Source organism: Carcharodon carcharias, chromosome 12, assembly GCF_017639515.1.
Source record: "Carcharodon carcharias isolate sCarCar2 chromosome 12, sCarCar2.pri, whole genome shotgun sequence".
Taxonomy (NCBI): domain Eukaryota; kingdom Metazoa; phylum Chordata; class Chondrichthyes; order Lamniformes; family Lamnidae; genus Carcharodon; species Carcharodon carcharias.
Genome location: NC_054478.1, coordinates 133,474,740 through 133,495,783, shown reverse-complemented (window position 1 = coordinate 133,495,783; position 21,044 = coordinate 133,474,740). Strand labels below are relative to the sequence as shown.

Sequence of the window (21,044 nt, the reverse complement as noted above, 5' to 3'; positions counted from 1 at the left end):
CTCCTAATAGCACCGTGGGTGTACCTACACCACATGAACTGCAGCGATTCAAGAAGGCAGCTCACCACCACCTTCGCAAGGACAACTAGGGATAGGAAATAAACACTGGCCTTGCTAGTGACGCTCAGATCCTATGAACGAATAAAAAAGACAACTGCTATATCAACCAAAGACTTTAAAATTAAGGTGCATTTTGGAGAGGAGGGCAACAATAAAAATGGCATTATGTAGCACCTTTCATACCAGCTCAAAGTATTTTACAGCTAATTAAATATTTTTGAAGTGTGGTTACTGTTGTAACGTAAGAAACATGGCAATCGATATCTGCACTGCAAGATCCCACAAACAGCACCGTGAAAATGGCCAGATAATGGGCTGTAACTTCCTCAGAGTGGCAGTCAGCATCAGATTGTCACTCCGTGCCTGATTACTTACGTGATTTTTCTCCTGAACCTGTCGCACCCGACCTTACGACTCAGGCCGAGCAAGATCCAGGCAGCACGGCTCATCCTCAAAGCCCAGCTCTGTCGAAGTGAAGGAGGACACGCCCCTATTTTATGGCACTGGCTGCTGCAAACCAGATAAGTTAAAGGTCCCATTGAATTTAAAGGTCCTTGACAGGCCAGGGAGAAGCTAAGTGTCGAAGGTAAGCGAATAGGATTTGGTGGGGGGGGATCAGAGGTCCAGGGGTGGGAGTTCTGACCTTGGTGGGGGGTGGTTGTGGGAGGCTTGCTCCTTGGGTGGGGGGGTTGGATCTCAGTAGTGGGGCTCAGTCCTTAGTTGGGGAGGGGTGAATGGTCAGACCTTGGCTGGGGGTTGGGGCAGGGTCAGACCTCAGGAGGAGAGGTGGGGTGGTCAGGTTGGGTTGGGCCTGTGGGGGGCAGGTCAGGCACGGGGAGGGGTCATGTCAGGTCAGGTCAGGTCTCGGGCAGGTGTAGGGTGAGAGTTGGGCACGGGGTGGGCGGGGGTTGGGGAGGAGTCCCGTGCAGTTAGGGGGAATCCCATGGGGAGGGTGGTTAGTCTGGATCCTTACAATAGTCAGCCAGGAATTAGTAGAGGTTTTAATTCTTCTAACTTTTTCCTGAGTAACTATTGGTGTAACCATCCGAAATTTGTGATTTAACTTGCATTTTCGAATGGCTCCCAGTGCATGGCAACTGCCCAGAGGAAGTTTACCCTCCTGGGCAATTGCCGTACAAATCCTTACCTGTAAAATTCAGAGAAGGGTTCCCCAGTGCATTTTTGGGGAACCCCCCTTCAATCCAACGCTGGGGAGCTTGCAAGTTACAGCCCAATAATCTGTTTGGTGATGTTGGCAACACCCAGATAATTCCCCTCTCTTCCTTGAGATGGTGCCTTGGGACCTTTCATGCCTGCCCAAGTGCAGGCCATTTAACGTTTCAGCAGTAAGTCAGCACCTTCAAAAATACTGTGGCTTGGCCTAAATAGCCAAGTGGTTATGGTACTGGGTTTGGAACCCCAAGATCAAGAGTTCAAATCTCACAATGGCTAACCATGAAACAATGTAACTTCATCTGAAACAGATGGAAACGGGTTTGTAGTCGAAAGAGTTACATTGGAACAGTGACTATACTTCAAAAATACTGTACAACTCTCCTTTAGTACTGCAGTGGGAGTGTCAGCGAGATTTTGTGCTCAAATCTGCAGAGCAGCGGGGGGATTGTATCCACAACCTTCCAAGCGAGAAGCAAGGTCCTGAGGAGTTTATTTTGTGATTATAGGATTGAGTAGGTCAGCATCTATTCACAGTCTGTGTATCCTGATTTCAGTACAGTGCAAAATGAAATCAATTTGGAATAAGAACAGGGCGAGTTCAGAACCCCACTGAAATGAGGGTGAAGAACTGTTGGCAAACCGAGTTGCATCGAAACAGATCAGCTGACCCAACTACAGCTCAATTTGATAACATTTACATGTAAAGACGTTCACAGGGCAGTGCTTAAGAGTAGCTGTGGAGCCTCTCAAGCTCAAGGGCAAAGCCCAGAAAACCGGGCTGCAGCCCTGCTTTGCCGACGGTGGAAGGCGGCCTTTGGTCTCTCAAGATCGCCGGCCAGGGACACCCATTACCAAGTCAATCGAAGTCCAGGATCTCCGGTGCCAAGGTCGCTCTCATCAGCCTGCTCGCTATTTGGCCTTCTCGACCAGAACAGCGGCGCGATGGCGGCTCCGACTCGGACTCGGCTCCTTCCGATCGCCGATCGGCAATTTCCGGCTCTCTCCGGAAGAACGGACGTTAAAAAAAAGTAGCAACAGTCATCCAGTGTTACAACACCCCCGCCTTACTTTCTCCTTCCGCCACCATTTACTTTGAAGCCTTTCCTCAACAAACGAACGAAAGTTAAAAATAAAATCACGTTCGGGAGAACTGTTGGCAGCTTCGGCGATTTCCGGTCGCCTGCCCACCACGTGACCCGCCTCCGTGCCGGTCTCCTCAGACTTACTTTCATTTGAAATGAATTAAAGCTTGCGGTTTAAGGATAAGTACGATAAAAAAAAGGATGCTGGTTTTTATTTTGAATTTTTGTGTTTGTTTTATGTTTCGGGCCGATGCCCCTCCCCCCCAGGGGGGGGTGCGAGTTTCCGGTGAGGATATAAAGGCGGCGCGCGGGCGGCGCGGCCTCTTTTAACAGCCACCGCGCGAGCTCAGGGCCAGGGGAGCTGGAGTCATCATCACATCGAATAAAACATGGGTTTTGGAGACCTCAAGTCCGCCTCCGGCCTGAAGGTGCTTAACGACTACTTGGCGGATCGGAGCTACATCGAGGGGTGGGTAAGGCGGGGCCTAGACTATCCAGTGGGGTGGGGTGGAGGGGCCGCGAGGGCAGGCAGAGGGAAGCATCTGAGGCCTGCTGGCTCCACTGAGAATCTGTTCGGTATCGGTCAGCCACCTGAGGCCTACTTCTTTCCCAACAGCCAGCCAGCCTCTTCCCCCTTCCTCGCCTTCTCCAGACGCCACTTTCTCCCCCTCCCCCCAAAGATGCCGCTTTCTCCCCCTCCCCCCAAAGATGCCGCTTTCTCCCCCTCCCCCCAAAGATGCCGCTTTCTCCCCCTCCCCCCAAAGATGCCGCTTTCTCCCCCTCCCCCCAAAGATGCCGCTTTCTCCCCCTCCCCCCAAAGATGCCGCTTTCTCCCCCTCCCCCCAAAGATGCCGCTTTCTCCCCCTCCCCCCAAAGATGCCGCTTTCTCCCCCTCCCCCCAAAGATGCCGCTTTCTCCCCCTCCCCCCAAAGATGCCGCTTTCTCCCCCTCCCCCCAAAGATGCCGCTTTCTCCCCCTCCCCCCAAAGATGCCGCTTTCTCCCCCTCCCCCCAAAGATGCCGCTTTCTCCCCCTCCCCCCAAAGATGCCGCTTTCTCCCCCTCCCCCCCAAAGATGCCGCTTTCTCCCCCTCCCCCCCAAAGATGCCGCTTTCCTCCCCCTCCCCCCCCAAGATGCCGCTTTCTCCCCCTCCCCCCCCAAGATGCCGCTTTCTCCCCCTCCCCCCCCAAGATGCCGCTTTCTCCCCCTCCCCCCCCCAAGATGCCGCTTTCTCCCCCTCCCCCCCCCAAGATGCCGCTTTCTCCCCCTCCCCCCCCCAAGATGCCGCTTTCTCCCCCTCCCCCCCCCCAAGATGCCGCTTTCTCCCCCTCCCCCCCCCAAGATGCCGCTTTCTCCCCCTCCCCCCCCAAGATGCCGCTTTCTCCCCCTCCCCCCCCCAAGATGCCGCTTTCTCCCCCTCCCCCCCCCAAGATGCCGCTTTCTCCCCCTCCCCCCCCCCAATATGCCGCTTTCTCCCCCTCCCCCCCCAAGATGCCGCTTTCTCCCCCTCCCCCCCCAAAATGCCGCTTTCTCCCCCTCCCCCCCCAAAATGCCGCTTTCTCCCCCTCCCCCCCCAAAATGCCGCTTTCTCCCCCTCCCCCCCCAAAATGCCGCTTTCTCCCCCTCCCCCGCCAAAATGCCGCTTTCTCCCCCTCCCCCGCCAAAATGCCGCTTTCTCCCCCTCCCCCGCCAAAATGCCGCTTTCTCCCCCTCCCCCCGCCAAAATGCCGCTTTCTCCCCCTCCCCCCCAAAATGCCGCTTTCTCCCCCTCCCCCCCAAAATGCCGCTTTCTCCCCCTCCCCCCCAAAATGCCGCTTTCTCCCCCTCCCCCCCCAAAATGCCGCTTTCTCCCCCTCCCCCCAAAGATGCCGCTTTCTCCCCCTCCCCCCCCAAAAGATGCCGCTTTCTCCCCCTCCCCCCACAAAAGATGCCGCTTTCTCCCCCTCCCCCCCCAAAAGATGCCGCTCTCCCCCTCCCCCCCCCAAAAGATGCCGCTCTCCCCCTCCCCCCCCAAAAGATGCCGCTCTCCCCCTCCCCCCCAAAAGATGCCGCTCTCCCCCTCCCCCCCCAAAAGATGCCGCTCTCCCCCTCCCCCCCCAAAAGATGCCGCTCTCCCCCTCCCCCCCCAAAAGATGCCGCTCTCCCCCTCCCCCCCCCAAAAGATGCCGCTCTCCCCCTCCCCCCCCCAAAAGATGCCGCTCTCCCCCTCCCCCCCCAAAAGATGCCGCTCTCACCCCTCCCCCCCCCCCCAAAAAGATGCCGCTCTCCCCCTCCCCCCCCCAAAAGATGCCGCTCTCCCCCCTCCCCCCCCCCAAAAGATGCCGCTCTCCCCCCTCCCCCCCCCCCCCCCCCCCAAAAGATGCCGCTCTCCCCCCCCCCCCAAAGGATGCCGCCCTGCCCCTCCTCCCCCCCCCCCCCCCCCCCCCCCCCCCCCCCCCCCAAAAGATGCTGCTCCCCCGGACGCCGCGGCCCCCGCCCCGGACGTCAGCCGCCCTTTTCCAGACACCCCCTCCCCAACCAGTGAAGACAGATGAGAAATTAATTTAAGTCATCCTTCGCTTTCCTATTGCTTCAACTATTCAACTTTGTATCTAACTTAAATTGTTAGTAGTAGTAGTAATGTATGGAACTCCTGTTTGAGTTTGTAGTTTTTTAAAAAATATTTCATTTTTTTTTAAGGTATGTTCCATCTCAAGCTGACATAGCTGTGTTTGAAGCTCTTGATGCTCCACCTTCTGCTGACTTCTACCATGCACTCCGGTGGTACAATCACATCCTGTCCTATGAAAGTACAAAGTCTTGGTATGTTATACTTGATGTCAGCTGCTTATGACACTAGCATTAGTGATAATTGCGAAACTCTGGAATAGTGACTGTCATTGGCAATATTGCAAAAAACGCACTATAAATGACCATGTTGATTGTTTTTGTGATGTTTGAGAGGTGTAATACTGAGGAGAATGCTGTTCTTCAAATGACATTTCATTCATATGCATAATTCAGCCTTACCGTTGAGGATGCTACTTTAGTTGATTTAAAAGTTGGCAGTATCCAATTGCTGTATTGAGTTCCGTTAGGTTTCTGTAGATTTAAAAATGTCAAATACGTTGTCAGAAATTTCCCGTGAATCTTTGGTACTCTGTTCCCTTTCAGGCTGATCCTGATTTGCTTGAATTATTAATCGTCTCACTTGTCAGTAGATATGTCCTAGTAACTTAAAATTACTTGTGAACTATGTAAAACGACACAGCAGAAGACCATTTGCCCCACTGAGCCTGCATCAGCTCTTTCAAAGAACAGTCCAGTTAGTCTCACGTTACTACTTTTCCCTGCCCTGCAATTTTTTTTCCCACGAATATTTACCCCATTCCCTTTTGAGGGCTGTTATTTGTCATCGGTTAACCTATCAGGGATGCATTCTAGATCCTAATGTTCTAATTTCTAATTGAAAGACAACAGCTGAAGTTTCACTTATGTCTTCAATTCTCGAGTGTGGCGTGAACCCACAGCATTGATTCAGGAGAGCGTGCTGCCACTGAGCCAAGGCACCCACATCCCTGTGGAAGAATTTAGAATGGGTTGAACATGATCTGTGAAAGTGAATGGCAGATGTTTTGTGGAACAAACAGCTTGATAACCCAAATGGCCTTTTCCTTGTCATGTTTTTTAAATCATTGTCGTAGGTAAGCAGTTTAAAAAGCAATAGATATGATCAAAGCAGAATTTCATGTTATATTAAGGAAGTTTAAAATAAAATAAGTCCTGCTTGTTGAACACTATTACATGTTTTTTGTTGTTCCCCTAAAATCCCACTGTAGTTTCTGACCAAAGTGGACAGTTTTTTCCACTTCAAAGCTTCAAATTTTTGAAAATGGTACTCCAGCCTTGAACTCATATTTAACCTTGAAATTGAGCTGGCTACATTCCCATTTTGTCACTAAGGCCATCCACTTCCAGCTCTAGCATTGCATGCCTCTTGTCCTATTTCAGCTTGTTTGCTGCTGAAACCCTTGTGTGTAACTTTGTTAACTCTAGGCTTCAGTATTTTAATACCTTCCTGACTGGTGGTCTTCTGTCCCCAAAGCATTCAAACTATGCTACTTGTATCCTAATTTTCGCAAAGTCCAATTTCCCCATCACCCTTGGGCTTGCATATCTAAATTAGATAATGATCTTGCAATCTTAAAATTTTTCATGGCTTTCAAACCTCCATGGCCTTACCCCACCCGTCACTAGTCCCCTCCAGCCCTGCTGTGCTCAAATCTCTACTCCAAACCTGAGTTCTTGCACATCCCAATGTTTGACGTTCCATCATTGACTGCTGTGCCTCGAGCTTCCTGTGCTCTTAAGTTCTCCCATGTTTCACCTCCTGTACCCCTCCCCTCATTGGAGACACTCCTCAAAACCTGATAAGGTTTGCCTTGAATTTTACCTTGGGATAGTTTAAACAAAACCATCTTAAAGCCTCACTTTTGTAACACCCCAGAATACTTTGCTCCTAAAATTCTTTAGAACAGAACTTATTTGGCACTGCAAATCAGTGGCTTCAGTGATCACATAATGTACCCTTTACTGTGGTTTGAACTCGACATTTTTTAAGACTATGGATTTATACTTTTTCTAGCAATGATTTCAACGTGCTATGGTTTCTTTACAAATGCCTTGGCATTGAATGTGGTGGTTTACTCCAATGAGTTCCTGAACTAAATTTATTTAATATGTTGGAGGCTTGCATTGTCAGAAATGCCACAACATTATTAAAGTGACAGTCATTTTTTGACCTGAGATCTATGTTAAATTGCTGAATATATGCTTTTGTCAATTCTGACGACTTACTGCCTTCTAAAAGTGTCTCATCTAACTTGATATCCTGCTGGAAATCGCATGATCCTGAAACAAAAGATAGATATGCATTTATGTACTTAGTCTTTCACAACCTCATCCCAAAGTGCTTTATAGATCATGAAGTATCTTTTGATTTGTTGTAATTTAGGAAAAAATTGAGCTAAATAGTTTCAGCTGCAATCCACTCTCTTATTTTCTGAATTCTTGGTGTAAGATCATTGGGTGCATGATGGAACAGCGGTTTACTATCCAAAGTAATTCTTTGTGTATATTTGGAGGTGGGGTCTGATGCCTTCTGTGTTAACTTGGGAAAAGTGAAACTGGCTGTGGTTAGATTGCAAATGCTGAATTGCAGGCAGTTTATATTATGGTGTCAATCTGGATCAGTATGATTTAGTCCTAGCTGTGATATTTGCCTAATTTATTGCATTTCTGACCTTTGAATCACCGACAGCCTTCCAGGTGTTAAGCAGCCTCTTGGTAAATATGGCCCACAAAATGTAGCAGATACAACACCAGCAAAAGCTGTGGAAGATGATGATGATGATGACATTGATCTCTTTGGTTCTGATGATGAGGAGGTGGGTTCTATGCAAGTTTTACGAGTTTGATCTGTGCTTTCATGTGACTGAATCCTGGCTTGAATATCTCAAACAAATTGAGCTGAGGATACTTTGCTATATGCAATATTGTGAAAATTTTAGATCTCTCTATTTTCTCTGTTCCTACTCTTGTAAGTTAATATGCTGTTCATCAATTCAGAATTAAAAGGTTTCAGACCTCTTGTATTTTTATATGAACCCTAAGCCTCAAACGCTATTAAAATCTATGGTATAATGGAGGCACTAAGTATCTCCAACTGTAATAATTCCAGAAAAGGCTTAACACAATTTTAGACTAGGTGTTTGTAGGATTGCTTACAAAATTGGAGCTGTTGAGTAAGTGTCAGAGACAAATCTGACCAGCCTGCATGATTGTGGCGTCCGGTTGACCATCACCAGTTAAACGTCACACTTCACTAGTTATTCAGCTATAAATTGGGATTGGTAGTGGCTTGAGAATGATTGGTCTAGGAACCAACTCAGGTTATCCTGCCAGTTTAGTATCAGTTTGGTTTGTTTGAGAATTCTTGGTGGCTGAGACTGGTTTTCATGATGATTCTATAATTCACCATCTTTCGGCTGAAGTAATGATTATGCTGTATATGGTCTGACAAAACCAGTCCAATATTTAATTGTGCATTGAAGTTCCACTGAGTGCAATTGACTATTTACATCTTGCTTGTAGGAAAGTGCAGAGGCCAAGAGGATCAAGGAAGAGCGTCTAGCTCAATATGAAGCTAAAAAATCCAAAAGTACGTACTGTCAATTCAGTTTAGTAAAATGGTCTGAAATCAATAATACTTAATTTTGGTAAACTTGTCAAGAGATTTCCTAACCATGTACAGTATAGCATCGCCCAATGTGGTGTAGATTACCAGTGTTGTGCAAATACTCTGGTAACTGTACAGAAATATGACCTGCATAACTTATTGCTGTTTTAAGTTTCTTTTATAGTACACAGTTTGTCATATAGAGGCTGGGCGGCATGTGGACAAGAGAAAAAGGGCTTAATATTTCATGTATCACATTTCTGCACTGAAGATGTCCTGTAGCCGCATTAGGTGGATTTATGCTGGTAGAACTTTGAAATGAAATGGTTTTGATGATGATTCCAATTCACCATCTTTCGACTGAATCAGTGATGTGAATTAATCTAATCTGACAAAACCAATGTTTCTAATACCTTGGGGAAAATTAGCTTTTATTTTACAAGTTTGTGTTTGTGGATATTGGTACTGTTAATAAATAAACTTACTAAGTAAAAGACTTATTTAATTTATCTTAAATAGAACATATTTATCAATACTTCTACCCTTTGCATTTGTGGACTATTCAACCTCAATTTGCATTGCTATTGACATAAAACTTTTAAAATGGCATTTTGAGTTCTAAATTGTTAATACATTTGAGTTTGAGATTTTGAAGTAACTGCATGGCGTATTTGAGCTGGAAAGCAGAACCCCTTTTAAAAATATACCGGGTAAGTACGTGTGAGGAAGGAATAGAAGGATAAAGTAGGGTGGACAGAGGCTTTTTGGAGCATAGACACTGACATTGATCATTTGGGCATAAGGCTAATTCTTTGTGCTCTTGTTCGCTGCATAATGTAGTGTATGTAATTGGAATCTGGTCTTTACAATGAATGACCACACTTAAATTGTGCTATTTGCTTTTAGAGCCAGCGCTCATTGCTAAATCATCTATTTTGCTGGATGTGAAACCATGGGATGATGAAACTGACATGTCCAAATTGGAAGAGTGTGTACGTTCAGTGACAATGGATGGCTTAGTTTGGGGTTCCTGTGAGTATTATTTAATTTGAATTTAATGGTAATGTTGCAAATGATGGTCTCTTCGGTTGCGATTGTATTATGAGAGCTGCACCATTGTTGACAGTTTCACAATGCTCAGCTCTTGTTAAGGCCAGCTTTTGGGTCAATCCGTTTTTAGTAGGTCGTAGGCTGCCAGTTTTGGCAAATCCAGGAATAGGCTTCCAGCTGACTGACCTGTATTGTGTTGAACAGCACCAGGGCACCATAAGCCAATCCCCTTCTGATTGCAAGTTGTCACTATCTGTAGTACCATACTGGTTTGGAGCATTTCATCGCCAGATCATCTTGATTATGCTGCAACTGAATGCAGGGACACCAAAACAAAAACAGAATTACCTGGAAAAACTCAGCAGGTCTGGCAGCATCGGCGGAGAAGAAGAGTTGGCGTTTCGAGTCCTCATGACCCTTTGACCGAACTGAGTGAATCCAAGAAAGGGGTGAAATATAAGCTGGTTTAAGGTGTGTGGGGGGGTTGGGGGGTGGGGCGTGGTTTGGGTTGGGGGAGAGAAGTGGAGGGGGTTGGTGTGGTTGTAGGGACAAACAAGCAGTGATAGAAGCAGATCATCAAAAGATGTCACAGACAACAGAACAAAAGAACACATAGGTGTTAGAGTTGGTGATATTGTCTAAACGGATGTGCTAATTAAGAATGGATGGTAAGGCACTCAAGGTATAGCTCTAGTGGGGGTGGGGGAAGCATAAAAGATTTAAAAATATTTAAAAATAATGGAAATAGGTGGGAAAAGAAAAATCTATATAATTTATTGGAAAAAACAAAAGGAAGGGGGAAGAAACAGAAAGGGGCTGGGGATGGAGGAGGGAGCTCAAGACCCAAAGTTGTTGAATTCAGTATTCAGTCCGGAAGGCTGTAAAGTGCCTAGTTGGAAGATGAGGTGTTGTTCCTCCAGATTGCGTTGGGCTTCACTGGAACAATGCAGCAAGCCAAGGACAGACATGTGGGCAAGAGAGCAGGGTGGAGTGTTGAAACGGCAAGCGACAGGGAGGTTTGGGTCATTCTTGCGGACAGACCGCAGGTGTTCTGCAAAGCAGTCACCCAGTTTACGTTTGATCTCTCCAATGTAGAGGAGACCACATTGGGAGCAACGTATGCAGTAGACTAAGTTGGGGGAAATGCAAGTGAAATGCTGCTTCACTTGAAAGGAGTGTTTGGGCCCTTGGACGGTGAGGAGAGAGGAAGTGAAGGGGCAGGTGTTACATCTTTTGCGTGGGCGTGGGGTGGTGCCATAGGAGGGGGCTGAGGAGTAGGGGGTGATGGAGGAGTGGACCAGGGTGTCCAGAGGGAATGATCCCTACAGAATGCTGATAGGGCGGGGTGAAGGGAAGATGTGTTTGGTGGTGGCATCATGTTGGAGTTGGTGGAAATGGCGGAGGAAGATGATCCTTTGAATGCGGAGGCTGGTGGGGTGATAAGTGAGGACAAGGGGGACCCTATCATGTTTCTGGGAGGTAGGAGAAGGCGTGAGGGCGGATGTGCGGGAGATGGGCCGGACATGGTTGAGGGCCCTGTCAACGACCGTGGGTGGAAAACCTCGGTTAAGGAAGAAGGAGGACATGTCAGAGGAACTGATTTTGAAGGTAGCATCATCGGAACAGATGCGACGGAGGCGAAGGAACTGAGAATGGGATGGAGTCCTTACAGGAAGCGGGGTGTGAGGAGCTGTAGTAGAGGTAGCTGTGGGAGTCGGTAGGTTTGTAATGGATATTGGTGGACAGTCTATCACCAGAGATTGAGACAGAGAGGTCAAGGAAGGGAAGGGAAGTGTCAGTGATGGACCACGTGAAAATGATGGAGGGGTGGAGATTGGAAGCAAAATTAATAAATTTTTCCAAGTCCCGACAAGAGCATGAAGCAGCACCGAAGTAATCATCGATGTACCGGAGAAAGAGTTATGGAAGGGGGCTGGAGTAGGACTGGAACAAGGAATGTTCCACATACCCCATAAAGAGACAGGCATAGCTGGGGCCCATGCAGGTACCCATAGCCACACCTTTTATTTGGAGGAATTGAGAGGAGTTGAAGGAGAAATTGTTCAGTGTGAGAACAAGTTCAGCTAGACGGAGGAGAGTAGTGGTGGATGGGGATTGTTCGGGCCTCTGTTCGAGGAAGAAGCTAAGGGCCCTCAGACCATCCTGGTGGGGGATGGAGGTGTAGAGGGATTGGATGTCCATGGTGAGGAGGAAGCGGTTGGGGCCAGGGAACTGGAAATTGTTGATGTGACGTAAGGTGTCAGAGGAATCATGGATGTAGGTGGGAAGGGACTGGACAAGGGGAGAGAGAAGGGAGTCAAGATAACGAGAAGTGAGTTCTTTGGGGCAGGAGCAAGCTGAGACAATCGGTCTACCAGGACAGTTCTGTTTGTGGATTTTGGGTAGGAGGTAGAAGCGGGCTGTCTGAGGTTGGGCGACTATCAGGTTGGAAGCTGTGGGAGGAAGATCCCCAGAGGAGATGAGGTCAGTGACAGTCTGTTCGGTCGAAGGGTCATGAGGACTTGAAACGTCAACTCTTTTCTTCTCCGCCAATGCTGCCAGACCTCCTGAGTTTTTCCAGGTAATTTTGTTTTTGCGGGGACACCAGCTGTATCTAGGTAATGTTAAATTAGTTTCCAGTAAAATTGCAATGGCAACATTGCTGAATTCTGGCACCTGGTGTCTTTTTTGTTCATTTTGGTAATTTTCCTGAGTGATACTGGCTACATGTATGATTAAAATCTGAATAATTTCACATCAAGTGGCTTTGAATTTCATTGGGCTTGGAGATGGTGTACTATCCTGTAAGATTGCATGATCCAGAACAACTGAATTCTTCCAACCCATGTACATTTTTTTGATGTGACAAGCTGCTTGGTGTAATCTGTAATTTTAGATTGACTGGCAGCAGTTGAATATAGGAATGTGGCTGAGAAAATATATGAAGGAAGGGTAGGCTTTGGCTTTGTTTATTGCTGGCTTATTTGAATTTCCTACACCTCATTGCCAACTTTGGTTTTAATTCCTGGGGGTGGAGTTGGCTTTTGTTTTTGCAGATCACCAAGAATAAACTGACAGGAAAGTGCTAATGTAAAAATAAAACGCTGGAAAAATTCAGCAGATCTGGCAACACCTGTGGAGAGAGCTCTGAAAGTCATATGGATTCGAAACTTTAACTCCTCCCTCCACAGGTGCCATTTTCTTTTTTTTTCAAATTTCCAGAATCCGCAGTATTTTGTTTTTTTATTGTAGGAAAGTGCTAATCTGAATGCAACTGGTATAGAGATTGTTTTCGAGAGTTGACTTTTTAGTTAAATTAAATTTGAGATTGTGGGAGGGTAGTTAAATTTGAGATTGTGGGAGGGTAGTTGCTTTGAGTGCGTTTTCTTACACTGGTCTATTTCATTGCAGCCAAACTAGTTCCAGTGGGCTATGGCATCAAGAAGCTACAGATTCAGTGTGTAGTTGAAGATGACAAGGTAAGAATGTGGTTTCAGTTACTGGTTAGCAAACCAATCTCAATGATGCAACTGCAATTTTATTGTTTAAAATAGCTACTGCTAATGCTTGAAAGCTTGTACTAAACAAATTGCTGTGTGCTTGCATGCATTTTTTAAACTTTAATCCATTTTAATCCGTTGCAAATTATTGGCAGGTAATAAAACACTTGAGTGCTAAACCGGTACTGCAGAAAAGATTGGGCAGCTGATCAATGTGTCCAATATTTTCTGATGCCTTCATGTCCATTCTTTAAAACTACTTTCCAGCCACAGTTGGCACTGCCAGCTTTCTGGTTTTTCCCCACAGGTTAAAATGCTACATTTACAGTTTCAAGAAGGACTGAGTTTTGTGCTGACTGTTGCAGAATATTGAACCTAAATCATGCAGGAGGGGAGGATGGTTGAAGTGAGATGCTTCTGCAAATTCAGTTTTGGGCTAGTCATTGGCAGCCCAACAATGGGGAGGGAATTAATGAGAAAACATGGACAATGTTTCCCTACCAGAAATGTTTTCCAGTATGAAATTTGAGACGGCAGGTACAACATTTGGTTTTGAATTTAGATAAAATAACATGGGCAACTTCAGTACTTGAGGCATGTTTTTTGAGCATTTTATATGCATGGCTTTCTTTTCCCTTTTTCAAAACCTCTTTCAGTCTTTTCTTGTGTTCAGTAAGGAACTGTTTCAGGCTGTGCCAGGCTTGAATGTTCAAATTGGCGTTTGGTTTTTTTGCTCAATCTAGTGGTCACATTTTATAAGTTCCACAGTGCTGTTGCAACTGCACAGATCACATTTGTCAAGAATTTGGTGCTCATTTACTGAGGCAAGTAGAATAATACAAAATGAAAGCACGGGTTTTGGTAGTCCTAGTGCATACACTTAAAGTAGGACTTGGAACATCAGGATGGGTTGGATATGAATATGGTGAGCAAATAACCTGCACACAGGATTTCCAAGAAGCCGAGTCTGGCTGCAGCCTCTCCACATTGTCATTTCAATGTAATGTGTTATTTACATGTACTTGATAAATTCCAGAATGGTTTGAGTAGCCTCAAGGCTGGGGGAAGAAATTAAAGGTCCTAGAGTTGAGTAGGAACTTGTTTCAAAACTGACATCAGTTTCATCAATCTGCTCTTGAAAATGTTTAATGATTCCTGTGGTTATCAGAGTTTCTGCTTGTAGAATGGATGACGAGTGAGAGCTTGGTGCTTCCAATTTAAGATGTTGAATAAACTCTCATTGGTTAAATTGAATTCATTGTGAAAAACGAGTTAGCTGCAATTGTTCTCGCTGAATAGTTTTCTGATTGTTTACTCAAATAATTTTCCCTGTTGATTGTATTCTAATTCCCAAATGCCGCTTTGTAAAGCATTATGGTACTTCAAGAGCATATGGGTATATTGTGAACTCTCCTTGCAGTTTACCTCTTAGAATATTCTAATTGAGTATTTCTTTTCAGGTGGGAACAGATATGCTGGAAGAAACTATCACTGCATTTGAAGATTACGTGCAGTCTGTTGATGTGGCAGCCTTCAACAAAGTGTAAAACAGCAACTAATGAACATTTAATAAAAATTGGCATATCCAGAACTTTACCTGGTCTTTGTCTTATTGAGGTGGGTTTTGTAGGACCGAAGTTTAGAAGACCAAGGAAGCCGATTGAGAAATCAAAAATCTGCTCTGGAAGTTTTTGCACTGCATGGTCTTCCTGAAGTTGACAAGTATAGGAGAAATGTTGTAAATGTGCACACCTTGTCAGGGCCTCCATTCATATTGCATAAGTTGCATCAAGGTGTGATGTACAAAATTTGATTTTACGTGTTCAGAGATGGAATTCCTGTTGAATCTCACTTCGCACAAAACTTTGAAAATGCAAGCTTATTCCTGTTGTATAGAGTTGTTTAAACAATCAGCCGTTGCTCCAATTTGAAGTTTGGAGACATAACTGGCTTCTGTCTTCAGGTTCAGCATATCTGTTTTCAACTACGATGTACAAAATGTTCAGGGCACCACTGGTGATTTTTAAAGCTAGAAATAATCTGTCTGTAAAATAAAATAATTGGCTTGAACTTTTCCTGTTAATAGTATGAAAGGCAGAGTTTTCTATGGTTAGGGACTCTAACCCAGTGGCAATGTAAACTACACCTTTTACTACAACAGGCTAAACTGGTTTTGATCAGTTGCCTGTTAAGTCTCTGATTTTTCCCCAACGTTTTTGTATTTAAGTTAAATATTTAATATAGACTGAGTAGCAAATGTTGATATGTAATTTACAGGGTTTTTGACTTTGTTTCTGGGATGTGGATGTCATTGGCTAGACCAGCATTTGTTGTCTATGCCTAATTGCCCTTGAAGGTGCTGGTCAACCACTGCCTTAAACTGCTGCAGTACATGTGGTGCAGGTACCCCCACAGCACTGGTAAGGAGTCCTGGCTTTTGACCCAGTGACAGTGAAGGAATGGCACTACAGTTCCAAGTCAGAATGGTGCGTGGCTTGGAGGGGAGCTTGCAGGTGGTGGTGTTCTCTGCCCTTCTCTAAGTGATGGAGGTTGCAGGTTTGGAAGGTGCTGTTGTAGGAGGCTTGAAGAGTTGCTGTAAGTGGATCTTGTCTTTGGTACACTGTGTATTGGTGGTGGAGTGAAAGTGCAGTGCCAATCATGTGGCCTGCTTTGTCTTGGGTGGTGTTGAGCTGCTTGAGTGTTGGAGCTGTACTCATCCAGGTAAGTGGAGAGTGTGCCATCAGACTCCTGACTTATGGATGGTGAGCAGGCTTTACAGAGCTAGGAGGTGAGTTACTCACTGCAGACTTCTCAGCCCCTGACCTCTTGCTAAGTTTCTAGTCAATGTTGATCCCCAGGATGTTGATACTGAGGGATTCAGCGATAGTAATGTCATGGGGGGGCGGGGGGTGGTTAGGTTTCCCTTGTTGAAGATGGTCATTGCCTGCTCCTTGTGTGCTGTGAATGTTATTGCCACTTAGCTCAAGCCTGAATGTTGTCCATGTCTCGCAGCATATCTCGAAGCCTGCTTCAGTATGAGTTGCAAATGATGCTGAACATTGTGCAATCATCAGCGAACACCCCCGCTTGTGACTTTGTGTGGAGGGATGGTCTTTGAAACAGTTTGGGCCTGGGTCACTACTCAGTAATTTCTGCAGTGATGTCCTGGGATTGAGATGGTTGATTCCCAACTGCAACCAGCTTGTGTTAGGAATAACTAACCACTGGAGAGTTTTTGTCAGTTCCCATTGACTTCAGTTTTGCTTGAGCTCCTTGATGCCACACTAGTTGAAATGCTGACTTGATGTCAAGGGCAGTAACGCTCAACTCTGGAGTGCTGTTGACAATGTTGGGGCCAAGGCTGTAATGAGTCGAGTGGCCCTGGTGGAATCCAAACCAGGTGTCAGTGTGCGGATTATTGCTGTGTAAGTGCCACATGATAGCACTTGTCAATGACACCCTCCATCAAGGCTGATGATTGAGTGTAGACTGGGTGAAAATTGGTCAGATTGGATTTGTCCTGCTTTTTATGGACAGGGCATCCCTGGGCAACCTTCCATATTGTTGGGTAGATGCTGGAACACTTGGCAAGATGCATGCCTAGTTCTGAAATACAAGTCTTCAGTCCTACTGATGAAATATTTTCAGGGCCCATAACATTTGCAGTATCTGGTGTCTTCAGTCATTACTTGATATCACGTGGAGTGATTGAATTGACTGAAGACTGGCAACTGACACTGGGGACCTCGGAAGTTTAGCTTGTCATTTACCCCTCGGTCTGACTGGAACTCAAGGATTCAACATGGATTAATATGGAAGTTGCAGTCTGTCATTCGCACTTGGATACTGACACTCCAAGCCAGCAATCTGTAAGATCCAATTGTTCTTTTGAGAACTTACCCATTTTATTGCTCTCCTATCGCTGTGAGAAACCCCATGTTCATTGGGGCGTAACAGGGTTTTTAACAGCAATCCGAGTACTGCTTAACAACCAATTTCATCCTGAGAAAAAAGTCATGGAAACTAAATGTTTGCAACTTGACATTGGGAATCCCCTTTAAACTATACTGTATTTCGTCATGCATCGGATCTTTCAGTGTAGCTTGAGGTCATTGCCACTGATGGCAAACAGATGTTATCAAAATGCTGCAACACTGAATTTTTCATCCCTTTTGAAGGAATTTGAATTTATATAGTGATTTTTTTTCCCCCCTCTGGGCATCCCATTGCACTTCACAACTTGGTGACTAAATCTGAAATGTAATTGGTTTTATTTAGGTTAAGAGTGGAAGCAACTCCAAAATCCTACAAACACCAACTGAGAATTGACCAGCCAACCTGTTGTTTTTTGTAGGACAAACATTGACTGGAACAATGAGAACTTGCTGCTGTTCCGTGTAGTGCCATATCTTCTATGCCAACCTTGATTTAATATCTCATCCGAAAGAGAACCTGGGCATGACTATACAATCCGGTTAAATAACATTGCTGCTGCTTCTGGGTCAAACCTCCCTTAAAGTTTAATATGGCATGGCTGATTACACTTGCCAATGTTGTGTGATTTCATATCTGCTCTTGGGCCTGATACTATAGGACAATTTTTGCTGGTTTATGGGATACTTGAGTTTGAGGTATGTGCATATAAATCCAAAGATAATGAAACTGGGTGGGTGGGGGCAATAGTAGAATTTCCATATTACCAGCCTACCATTTGCTTAATGGAGTTAAAATGAAAGGTTGGTGATCATTGGAATGGTGCACTGACTGCCTTGGCCAGCAAGCTCTTAGATTAATCTGGCACTGTATGGTGACTTCTATTTCAATGCATTGTCCCAGGGAAGAGATATTTAATGGCTAGATTTAACTACTCTATTGGAATGGGCAAAGGAGTGGCATTACTAAAAAAACACAAGAGTATTTAAGGATTTCCTGGTTTGTCATGATCCTGCTAAACCCTCGGGTAGGCAGCTTTTTTGAGGAAAGAGTGCAATAGGTAATTCAAACTTGGAAGAAATAATTTGTTTTCACAGATGTGGGATCTTAGTCCACTTTGATTGCAAGGGAGACCACTGACAATTCCTCATGTAACTGGTTGAATGTTTGTGGGACCAGATTTTGATGATTTTAACCACAAATCACCCTGCATTCACTGGCTTCCATACTTGCTTTTTGTGTAAGCTGCTGCATTTGACCAACCTTCTTGTGTTGAGGCAGTGAACAAGTAGTCCTTGTAGACCATTTGAGGGCCAGAACTGTCAGTAGGTGCAAATTTCAAAATACTCACCAGTACTGTGAATCAAATTCTTCAACCAATGGCAGTATTGGCAATTTGCTTACAAGTTTTTACTACATGGAATGTACAGCATAACAGAACCCGGCCATTCATTTAAGCAGCCCATACCAGTGTTTGTACTCCATTTAAGCCTCTTCCATCTTTCCTTGTCTAAATCTGTTGTAACCACCCACCCTTCTTCATGCTTGTCTAGTTTCCCCTTAAATGTATCTACACTATTGGCTTCCCATCATAGTGAACTCCACATTCTCACCACCTTTTGGGTGAAGAAATTTCTTCTTAATTCCCTACTGGATTTTTTTGGTGACTACCTTTGAAGGCCTTGAGTTATGCCCCTCCCCACAGGAGGAAATCATGTCTGCTCCAACAAAGCCTCAAAACCTATTAGGTCGCCTTCTCTTTTTTCAAGAGAAAAGATCCTTTTCACACTTCTCCAATATGAATTTGAATCCTGGTAAAACCCTGAAATTAATTTGCATTTTTTACGTGTCAATCTTAGCCTCCTCCGAGTTAAAAGTCTGAGCCCAAAGACTTTAGCACAATCTAGGCTGATGCTCCCAATGTGCTGCTGAGGGTCTGCCTGTCCTGTCAGAGGTACCATCTTTTAGTTGAGATGTAAAGCTTGGTTCTGTCTCTGACCTGGAGTGAGTAAAAATGGTTTTTTGATCCGATTTGCACTATTTTGAAAAGCAAATTAATACTCCCCGCTGTCTTGGCTAAATATTTGTCCTTAAACAGCATCATGAAATCTGGTCATTCCTACATTATTTGTAAGACTTTCTGGTTTTAATTGGTTGCCTAGTTTCCTGTATTGTAGCTAACTTCACTCAATTGTAAAGTGCTTTAGGACATCAGGAGGCAAGATTTTCTTTCAGTAATGTTCTTGCTGAATCTTGTGCAAAACTGATACTGAACTTGCAATGTGCCCTGCCATACATGTGTATGGTGCCACAGTTATACTTGCAAGGAGGTGCTGTCTGAATTCCTCCAGAATCTAGGACTGACATTTCAGGCAATAATAGAAAAAAGTCTGGAATAGTTAAATTATCCTGCACCAAGTAGCTGCTCTATAGCAAAGAAATTTTCACTCTTGTGCATAATGTAAATGTAGTTCTTATTAGCAAAGAAATATGAGATTGTCATTGACAATGTTGATGGAATTAGTCCAGTAAAACCTTGAAGTGGTGATTGAATTGCTCAAAATCTCCCATGGTTTAGCAAATTGTTGGCAAAATTTGACCATGGTAATCAAGCATTCAATAGAAGTCATAAATTGCTGGTGCTACAATTCAGCATAGCAAAAAGTTGAATTCAGTGATTGATCTATTAAGTTTCACTGTTGTGGAGGCAGTCTGAGCTCTTTTGGTATCAGTTTTTTCACAGGCAGCGACTCCCTGTACACGATGTGCATGATGGCACAGCACTCACTTCAAGTCCAATATCAGTCATGACTTCACCTATCTGAAAATCAATGTCTCTACTTTTTCTATATTTTGTCACAGCAGCAGTACTGTCAATTTTTGAAGAACTCCCCAGCAATATTCATTGGCCCCAGAAGGGCAAAAAAAAATCACTGATTTAATTTGAGCTGATGTATCTAACAAATTCAATAATTTCTGTTCCATTTGCCCCACCAATAGTCATATTGATTTATTGTGTGAAGCAAGAACTTTGATTCATTGGTCTGGTTAGCTGTTCCTCGATTTCTACCATATCAGCAATTCTGCAGTTAGCCCTATTGTCAATGGGGCGACACTTAATTGGTCAGCAAAGTTCCTTCACCACTTAGTGCCACTTCGATTGCTGCTGGCCATCAAAGGTTCGCCAATAATATGTTTCACTTCTGATATTGGTGGTGGTGGGGTGGTGAAGAGAGGAGAGGGGTCAATAATTTCCTGGCTTAATGAGGGCAAGACGTTGTGTGTCTCAAGTGGTGATTTTTGCTACCCAGAATAAAGTCAGCACAATACATAGCAGCTGAGGGTAGTTGCCAGAACGCATCCAAAGGATGCTTTTTTAATCCGTTGCTTGCCTCTTTGTTCCTAAAGGAGCATCTTCAACTTTACACTTCAAAATCTGTCTGCTTTGACAATTACCCACCAAAATATCGCGCTTATGTAATTTATATTGCTCTTGGGTGGGTGCACTACGGTAGCTGAGAACAATCATTGATGCACCAGTAATCCTGGAATCTGAGGGACAAAACCCATGTGCCACTGAGTGTCTGGAATGGAGTGAGCGTTGGTGTTTGGCTTATTTTATCCAGCTAGAACTCATGACCCACAACCCACCTTAATTGTGTCCATCCCGGTTTGAGAAGCTCTGCAGTCTGGACCGTTTGCTAATGTGGAAGAGTTGCTGAGAATGCACTACTCTTGACATTTCAGGCCGTACATGGTTCCAGATGGAGCTGGCCAGTGTGCGTGTTTTCCACGAATGCTGAGCTAGACGAAACAATTTAAAATGTATTTTGCAATGCTGTTGGCAAGTGATGGCCTGAGATACGATCTATACCTTTGGTGTGGAAGCGCTCGTCTCTGCTTTGTGCAGTTGCTGCCTGATCCGAGAGCTTTCAGTTTTTAAAGATTTCTCGCGGCACGCTGTATTTTTCTCCTTTACGGACCGCTTATCCCTGCTTGTCTTTGAAGTGTTCGGCAGGGTGGGCGT

General features: G+C 45.0%; 2 protein-coding genes across 2 annotated transcripts in view; one reads left to right on the top strand and one right to left on the bottom strand.

Moving 5' to 3' along the window:
- The window catches only part of ndufs1 (NADH:ubiquinone oxidoreductase core subunit S1), a 42,756-nt gene extending 40,510 nt beyond the window's left edge, over nt 1–2,246 (bottom strand). The window contains exon 1 of the mRNA XM_041200339.1: nt 2,089–2,246. The gene's annotated coding sequence lies outside the window, so the exon portion shown is untranslated. The remainder of the gene's footprint in view (nt 1–2,088) is intronic.
- A 368-nt stretch (nt 2,247–2,614) lies between these two features.
- On the top strand, nt 2,615–14,675 carry eef1b2 (eukaryotic translation elongation factor 1 beta 2). Its single transcript, XM_041200340.1, has 7 exons — nt 2,615–2,787; nt 4,997–5,119; nt 7,617–7,743; nt 8,450–8,516; nt 9,441–9,566; nt 12,996–13,063; nt 14,545–14,675. Exons 1-7 carry the CDS (start codon nt 2,708–2,710, stop codon nt 14,629–14,631), a joined length of 678 nt encoding a protein of 225 aa, XP_041056274.1. The 5' UTR covers nt 2,615–2,707; the 3' UTR covers nt 14,632–14,675.
- Nucleotides 14,676–21,044: the final 6,369 nt, after the last annotated feature.